The 9297-nt window shown below is 43.6% G+C and overlaps 1 protein-coding gene across 2 annotated transcripts in view; it reads right to left on the bottom strand.

Moving 5' to 3' along the window:
• Positions 1–989: 989 nt before the first annotated feature.
• Positions 990–9297, bottom strand: part of PTAC6 (plastid transcriptionally active 6) — a 45512-nt gene continuing 37204 nt past the window's right edge. For both annotated transcript variants that reach the window (XM_086508978.1, XM_086508977.1), the window contains 2 exons: positions 1768–1857; positions 990–1611 (listed from right to left, as the gene is read on the bottom strand). In XM_086508978.1, coding sequence (XP_086365104.1) covers positions 1495–1611; positions 1768–1857 — 207 coding nt within the window. In that variant the 3' untranslated portion in view covers positions 990–1494. The remainder of the gene's footprint in view (positions 1612–1767; positions 1858–9297) is intronic.

The raw sequence follows: 9297 nt of genomic DNA, 5'->3' as shown, positions 1-9297 counted from the left end.
GTAGGTGGGCGATGGAGGAGGGAGAGAAAACTGGTTCGAAAAGTCATAGAAATCTGGGCCAACGATGCCGTTGTCTCATTTTCTGTGACGGCTGCTGAGCTGGTAGGAATCTGACGACCAACCACCTGAATTCCGGTGGATAGTGCAGATTGAATGGAGGGTGCAGATCTACTGTCCTCCGATCCCCGACATTGACGGACCACTAGTGCCTTTTCCTAGAGCTAGATAAAAGCCTTTTGGACTTGTGCTGCTCAAAAGCTCCATTGATGAGTTTTTGTATAATATTTGAATTTGTTTAAAAAAGCATTTATTATAATGACAAACAAAGCTCATAGATGCAGGTTTTGCCACTTTCCTAGAAACAAGTTTGAAATTGGGAAACAAGCATTGTGCAAGCCTTGCATATTGGCAGAACGATCGCACTTATATCTATCATTAGGGTAAAATGTTAAGTTATTCAAGTCAAGAAATTTGTATGGCTTTGTACCTCAACATCATATCCCAAGTAAAATCGCATGTCTTCTTGAGAATGGATCATGCAAAACAAACTAAGCAAGATATTCTTATTACAGAGGCTGACATTGAAAAAGCCTCTGATTTTGTTCATTAGAATTTTTAGATATCTAAACAATGTCAAAATTAGTTTTAGTTATTGTACACAGAACGTGGTATATTGAGTGCATGGTCACAATGTCCCTAAAGGTGTTATTGATGAGTTCTCCTCGCCATCGATTGCGTTGCTAACCAGATGCTAGCTCTTTTAATGTTTTCATATCATATTGTTTTGGCAAAATAAGCATCATAAGAAACCCTTGCACTTGCTGCATACGCAGAGAGAGAGAGAGAGAGAGAGAGAGAGAGAGAGAGAGAGAGAGAGAGCCAGCCAGCCAATTGACACAACAAGCTTGATACATGACAACAGCCTATTTGATTGTCGATTGAAAAGCGAACCCCACGGATGCACTGTATTAAAACACGAAAATATTGAGTGCTAGAAATTAGGGTAGATCAACCAAAGAAGGCAAATCACCCAAAATGCCATAGATCCTGCTAGAGAAGAAAGATAATAATGTGACTACAATAGCATCACATTTGAAATCAACTCTAGATATTTGAGGCCGCAAGCCAGGAAATTCAGGAGCTTGGTTACCACATTAGTAGGTACATGAGAGCTTAATGCCAACATGCTGAAGCTGTGATAACATTATAATGAAGTGTTTTCACTACCTAAAAGTAAAATCTTGAGCTTACACTTGCCAGGAAAGGTAGGTAACTCGGACGAAAATGCAGCTACTGCTGCTAGACCTGATTATACAAAACTGCTGCATTGCTTCAATTGAACAAGTTTGCTCAAGGACATGGGTAAGAGCAAGCTCTCTATACAACCTACATCTGATACAAATCCCCTGTACTCTAATGAAGCGCTGCCATTGCCACTGATTCCTTGTTCGCACATAAGAATATTTTCTGGCTTCGTGTAATGAGGAGAGGAACCTAAAACCAGTTAGAAATTGGATAATCTCGGAAACTTTTAAGGTAGTTATCCAAATCTTTTTTGGTTTTATGAAACTGTCTTTCGAGAACAATTTGATCAGGCGTCTTCCGCTTCCACTGCAAGTGAGAAGAAAACTCTCTCTCTCTCTCTCTCTCTCTCTCTCTCTCTCTCTCTCTCTCTCTCTACACACAAACACACTCGCGCACACACACACATCTAGTACACAAACAAGCCCAAAAAGATTTTGAAAATCATAAAAGAGAAGATTTTACCTCTTCAATCACTGTAAAAGTGGCCCCATCATCATGTACGACCAATAATTCTGAGCGCCGATCTCTATCCACAATATTGGGAAGATCCAACTACAGCAATCATAAATGAAAAATAAGAATAATCTCTCTCTCTCTCTCTCTCTCTCTCTCTCTCTCTCTCAACAGGTCTTGAGTTCAACTCTCGTCAGATAGATCTTTGAGGTCTCTTGGGATAGCTTCCTACGTCGTTAAACTTTTTCTTCTTCTTCTTCTTCTCTTCTCTCTCTCTCTCTCTCTCTCTCTCTCTCCACTTAGGATGTTAGTCTTTCTTTCTTTCAGCACACAGACTTTGTATTAGATTCACCAGTTTGTAACTTGTTGGTCTCATAGGTCATTTTGGCCTTTTGTAGACATTAATATCATTTCATTTCTCTCAAAAAAAGAAAATTAAAGAAAAAAACTCATTAAAGAAACACCTCAAGGGCACAGCCACAAGACAAATGTACAAAGCCTATCACCATGTAGGTGTAATCCCAAAAGTGTCCATAAAATATACAACAAATGACCAAGACTATTTCTTAAAAAGTCTCTCACATCTCCTAACATTTACATTCTTCTGCGATCCAAGAGGGGGAAATCTCTCCTCGTACAGTGTCTAGCACACCAAGAGGAAGGTACGGAAAAATCCCCGAGAACCCTAGTGGGCTCAAGAGAAGCAAGTGGTTTGTCTGCCGATGGAGAGCAAGCCTGAAGAGGTCGATCCTATGGAGGATCCCTCCGCCTGTATACCTGTTTGACGGGAGGCACCTCTATCTATCTCTATCACCTTCTCCACTTGCTTGCTTGATACACAGGGCATCCATGATGGGCTGCTCGAGAGGGACAGCCCTACCTAAGGATGCGACACCATTGTTGGTGCAAGCTTCTCCTTTTGCATCAGTCCCTTGTGGGCTGACCAGCTTTGACATTTGTCGACGATGGGATTTATTCGACTACGACTTTACACGCTTTCTTGGCGACCCATCCCCTAACCTTGAGGTGGCTTGCTTCAGAGTTCTTGTTCTTTTTCTCATGGCTAGAGGTGCAAAGGCCTTGGACACAACGGTTGGTTTCTCTTTTCTGCTGTGTGGCAGGGATCACACAAAGTGGACTATGGATGCAGTGCTAGATTGGCTCCATGTCCAAGCTCTTGAGCTCTCTCACCATACGGGGAACTTACGAGTGACAGACTTGATGTAGACCCTATGGCACCTGGCCAAGTTCTATGTGACACCGCCTGATGCAACAGGATGTAGACACATTGCATTGCTTTCTTGCAACGGATGCAGGAACGTCACCCAGATAGCCCTTGGATGGAGGAGTAGATGCAGTAGGCTCGGCAGAAGCCATTGAGGAGCCACGCCACAAATTTGCCTTCCATCGTCAGGCATCTGAGTGGACTCAAGTGGGAGACAGAGTTACTAGTGAGCTTTTTGAGACGGTGGGTGCACATACAATGTTTCCCAGCTGAGGAGACCCGATGGGCATGTTGCCACCAAGTCAGATGATATGCAAGCAGTTGCTACTACTGACTTTTATCATGAGTTTCTTTCAGCCGAGACACAGTCAGAGCACATGGATGCATGCAGAGAGCAGGTGTGGGCATACAATATGCATGCCTTGCTTAGTCACTGAGGAGATGCGCCAGAGATTTGAGAGCCCATTTCAGCGAGAGGAGCTTCGAGAGGCTCTCAGGGCATTCCCCCGTGGTAGCTACCCAAGGGAGGATGGTTCGACTCCCAACTTCTTCTTGGAGTACTGGGAGGTGCTTGGAGGAGACTAATGTAGTCCATACCTGCACATTTTGCACACTGGGGGAGATGCCAGATAGCATGAGTAATCTTATCCCCAAGGAGGGGGGCTCCTTGGACAAGATTCGACACTGGCGACCCATCACCATTCTCAACTCAGCCTACAAAATTCTAGCAAAGGCTCTCAATTTGAGAATTAAGCCGCTACTTGAGAGCATCATACATGAGACACAAACGGGTTTTGTCAAGGAGCGCAGCATCCTTGACAACAATTTCAACTTTTGAGAGATACCTCCTTTTGCTAGTCTCCAAGGAGAGGATCTTGTAGCCTTGACAGGTGTTTATAGGCCACTTCTTTTGTTCCATGCTTTGGACTGCCTCAACTCATGTGTTGGGATATCCAACGCTTAATTGTGGATAAAAAGATTTGGAGTCTTTTGAAAAGATGCAAGCGGAGGATGTTTGTTTGGATGTACCAATCTTATATATATACCTAGATGAATCCAGGATAAGCCCAGATTCACCCAATCGAAGGCTAATGTACCAATCTTATTTATACATCGAAGGCTAATGTACCAATCTTATTTATACATCGAAGGCTAATGTACCAATCTTATTTATACATTGAAGGCTTATGACAGAGTTGAATGGGGCTTCCTTGAGGGCACTATTGGGCTTTTCAAGACTGCTCTATTGGAGTTCGGCACGGCTTTCTCTTGTTGGCAGGGCTGTAGTAGCCAACTAGGTGTTTCTGGCTACTATGCGGTGCATCACGTCTTCCTGGATTTTCTCGAGGTCCTGCATCACCCAGTTAGAAGAGGTTGATCGGGAACTTTTTGTGGTCAGTGCAAGGCATGCCTTCTCCCTTGTCCACTCTCGTGCATCTCTCTCCCCCTTTGAATAGAGAAATGTAATGCCAGCTCAAGGGCTTTCCATATGTATGTACAATTGTGTGGGTTCATGGGCGTTTGCCGAGGCAAGAGCCTATTGCACACGTATTAGATTAGCTAATTGCTAATCCCCCGCACGCACAAGTGAATTTGGAGAGATTTCGAGCGAGAAATCTCGTCGGATTCAAAGGGCAAGTAGCCCTCCATGTGCGGGAGGTCGCGGGCTTGCTACGGATGCGACTGGCAAGCGAAACGAAGCCCGAAACTGTAAATTACAGCCTGCTGTGTATTTTTGCAGGTTTAGGGTTTTGACCCTTTTGATCCCTAATACCCCCAAGAACTTTGGGGAAGCGAGGGGATCAATGTACATGTGATCTGGTGCATTTTCGGGGCTGAAAACAGAGGATTCAGCCTGCTGCAGATTCTCACAAGGTTTGGAAAAGTGCTCGAATGCGCCTATGAAGCCTCCTACAACGGTTATGTTGCTGAAATTGGGATAGAGTGGGTCACCCGGTAAAAGCAGGACAGCTCGTAGGAATTTGCAGGTTTCCTCCCAAGTTTAATAAGAATAAAGAATACCGAAAGGGGCGCCAGTCTTTGGGGCCTACAGAGTGTCGTTGTCCGCTTGGAAGCACTCTAGCTACCAAGCCGTGATTTTGTTGGAAGTGTTCAATTCCAATATCATGTTTATTTGTGGGGTTGCTTTGTATCCTAAAGTTCCAAGTAAAGATTTGGGTGAAAGCTAAAGTCTACCGCCCTCTAGCGAGTCTACTGAGCCTTGGTTGGTTTTCGGCGAGGACACACAACACAGAAACTTAAAATTACACTATGGCTGACACAGTGAATGACACCACGGAAGAGGGGACTTCAAGGACAGACAGGATGTTCCTCCTCCACTGTTCGAGCGTGGGGAAAGTTCGCGGCCACTTGTTCGTTGATGTGAATGCTCCACAAGGTCAAGGGTTTATGACTGGGCAACTAGACGAGGATGCGTTTAGGACACAGTTGGTTGCTGCTCTGAATGTGTTTTCTCGGTTGGTGCAGAATCCTAGGTTTATGGAATTTCTGCAAGCGCCACCAGTGTCACAGTAGACAAGGCAACTTTCTCATGCAGGAGAGCCCGTTGAGGCTCAAGCCCAGGTCCGACTCAGAATGTCAATGGCAAAGGGGGGCCCATGATATATATATACCTAGATGATCCCTATTACAGTGCCCATGTTGCAGACACTTTCCTATGATAATTTGGAAGCACTGGAAAAGCCAAAACCATACAAAGAAAGTGGTGCAACTGTGAAGTTTGATACTTTCAACGGATTTGAGAGCAAGACGAAGGCTCTAACTTTCCTCCAGCAGTTTGATAGTGCTTATGCAGGGGGGAATTTTACAGAAGCCTCCAAGGTCATGACAGTTGCCACTTTCTTGAAAGGTAATGCGCGTACATGGTGGACAACTCTGTTGATGCAAGGACACGCACCCGCCACATGGGTTTACTGCAAGTAAATGTTTGCATCTGTGTGGCTGTCAAATGAATTTGAAGCAGATGTCATGACCAACTTACTACGGCTACTTGCGAGAGCTAGAGGAGTACAATCAGAGGTTTTGTAAAGCGTTTCTCTCAGTAATCTCTTACATGTTGTTGGGGTAAATGCCCAGATGTCACCTTCGGACCGTTTCCACTGCGTAGCTTTGTTAAAGAGCTTCGCTAATATATATTTTTTGTATATTTCAAGCCCACCATTTTGGGCCTGTATAGGCATTATTATACTTCATTTATTGACCTTTTAGCCACTTGGACTATTTTTAGAGGTTTCACATTGTCCCAAGTCACCAAATGGCACATTTTAATAAAAGAATCCCAAAACCTCATCACTTTAGTTTTTGGACTTTTGAAAACTTACGTAGCCTCTTCTCCTGTAACTAGCGCAGCCTCTCTTCGTCTCTCTGCACTCCACCTGAGCGCACACGCACCGCCGCCCAAACTCACCCCACTTGGGTTCGCAAACCTCCTCTTTCAACTAGTATCAAAGCCTCATTCAAATCTCTCGTGTCTATGTTGTGTGGGAAAAACTCAAGGTCGCTTATGAAAACAAGACGTCGGTGAACCAGGTGCACTTGATGTGTAAATTGATGCATAAGCAATTGGATATTGCAAAGTCAGCAGCTGAGCACATTGGTGCTTTTACAAGTGTTCTTTCCCAGTTGTAGGACACTTGTTTGCCCGCTTTTGATGACAAGTTCAAGGCCATCTATTTGCTTATGACCTTGTTTGATTCTTGGGAGAGCCTCATTGTCTAATAACCCAACCTTACCTTTGATGGAGTAATGGGTTCTATCCTCAATGAGAAAATTAGGCGAAAGGCAAGTGGTGAATCTAATGCTTCGGCTCACATGGTTAGAGTCAGGACAGATGAAAGGAATCCAATGCTGGTCAAAGAAACAGGAGCAAGAGCAAAGGAAAGCAATCTAATGTCACTTGTTATCAATGTGGTCGGAAAGGCCATAAGAAGCCGATTCAAGGTACTTTAAGAAAGAGCAAGAAAGAAAAAAGACTGCGAGTGACAAGCACAAAAAGGATGACAAGGCAGATGTATACGATAGTTCCAAGAACAAGGAGAAGGTCAATCTAATCTCCAATGTGGTGATTGAAGAACTGTCTGACATAGATGATATTTTGTGTGCCATTATGTCTCCTATGGATGCCCATGTTTATCATGCACAGGACATGCAGATCACCAAGGGTGATGTCATTGACGCTTTGCTGTCTATGAGTAATGGCTTGTCCGAGTCCTGGATAGTGGACTCAGGTGCCTCTTTTCATGTGACTCCATATCTAGGGAGTGTTTCGCCACTTAAGAGCTTGTTTTACCACTCAAGAGCTTGTTTTGCCACTCAAGAGCTTGTTTTGCATGAGGTCAGATATGTTCCTGGCATCAAGAAGAGTATGCTCTCTATTGGACAACTTGATATGCATGGTTATAACACCATTTTCAGTGGTCGTACTTGGAAGCTCACAAAAGGTGCTATGCAAATTGTCAAGGGCACAAAGAAGGGGACACTTTACTTCTTGCATTGCAAAGCCTTGCCAGGCAAGTTTGTTGCTATAGCAGAGATTGCCTCTCACTTGGAGCTTTGGCACAAAAGATTAGGCCATAATGTTCTTTCCTCTCGTGTTGATACTAAGGGCTTAAGCTTAATTTTTGTAATGAATGCCAATATGGAAAGCAAGTGAGAAATTCTTATTACTCTAGTGTCTCTTGCAAATCTGATCGTCTTGATCTTTACATTCTGATGTGTGTAGCATGCCTGTAAAGAGAATGGGTGGTGCTGAGTATTTTGTTTCCTTTGTTGATGATTTCTCTAGGAAAATATGGGTTTATTTGCTCAAGATAAAAGTGACATGTTTGCTTCTTTGAAAACTTTTCATGCATTTGTGACTACCCAAACAGGTAGAAAGCTAAAATGCTTGCGTACAAACAATGGGGGTGAGTTCACATCTGCTCAATTTGTCAAGTTTTGCCAAGAAAATGGTATCAAGAGGGAGCTAACAGCCCCTTATAGTCCCTCGTTTAATGATGTGGCTGACAAAGAGAACACGATCTTATGTGAGAGGGTTCGATGCATGTTGTCCACCGCTAATCTTCCTTAAGGTTTTTGGGGAGAGGCACTTAAAACAGCAGTTCATATTTGCAATCGTTCACCCCACATTGCATTGAAAGCTGGCATCTCTGAAGAGGTTTGGTCTGCCAAACCCACTTAATATAACCACTTACGCATTTCCGGTTGTGAGGCATTTGTGCATGTAAAGCCTGAGTTGAGGAGCAAGCTTGATGCTAAGTCCATGGAATCTTTATGGGATATGGATATGAAGGAGAAATGGGCTGTAGAGTATGGCTACCTCAACTTCAAAGGGTTATAGCATGTACAGCCACGTATTAGTTCTGAAATTGAGCCTCAGGATGCACCACAAAGACCCGAAACTCTCAATGAGCTAGTGCTTATTGAGCCAGAAGATGTTGAACAACCATCGCATGCACCTGAAGGCGATTTGCAACCAAGAGAACATGCTGGAAATAGGGTTGAAAATAATGTACAATAGCCCATAAATGATGATGTTGTCGTCCCTCCTAATCTAGAACCTATGCCAGATAATGTAGATCACTGGGTGCGGAGATCTGGCAAGGTGAGGAGACCGATTTAGAGATTTGACCCCTCTTTGCAATGCAGATGAGGGAGAGCCTCTTACGTATAATGAGACCATGTCATGTGATTCTAAGAGCAAGTAGGATCTGGCTATGCAGGAAGAAATCAAGGCACTACATGCCAATGATACTTGAGATTCGGTTAAGTTACCCAAAGGTAGCAAAGCCATTCCTAACCAGTGGGTCTACAAAATCAAAACTGTCAATGGCAAACCCAAGTACAAAGCTAGGTTTGTTGCCAAAGGATATGCATAGAAGGCAGGCATTGATTTTCAGGAGGTGTTTTCTCTTGTTGTTAAAATGACTACCCTTCGCGTTCTTTTTGCTCTCGTTGCTATCTTGGATTTGGAGATGGATCAAATGGATGTAAAGACAGCATTCTAGCATGGTGATCTTGAAGAAGAGATGTACATGATGCAGCTGGTCATACCTGGCATGGAAGACCTTGTATGCATGCTGAAAAGAAGTTTGTATGGGCTGAAACAAGCTTATGTGGACCACATGGTATTAGACGGGAAGAATAAGAGCACTCTTGACACACTCAAAAACCAGCTGAATTCAGCTTTTGTAATGAAAGATTTGGATTCAACTGAACATATTTTGGCCATGCGCATAATGAGAGATAGACAACAGGAAGTGTTGTATTTGTCTCAAGAAAAGTACATTGAAAAA

The sequence above is a fragment of the Adiantum capillus-veneris genome, chromosome 3, assembly GCF_014529385.1.
Source record: "Adiantum capillus-veneris isolate H3 chromosome 3, ASM1452938v2, whole genome shotgun sequence".
In the NCBI taxonomy this organism is placed as follows: domain Eukaryota; kingdom Viridiplantae; phylum Streptophyta; class Polypodiopsida; order Polypodiales; family Pteridaceae; genus Adiantum; species Adiantum capillus-veneris.
The sequence above is the reverse complement of the archived record's forward strand: the minus strand, read 5'-3'. Positions and strand labels throughout refer to the sequence as shown.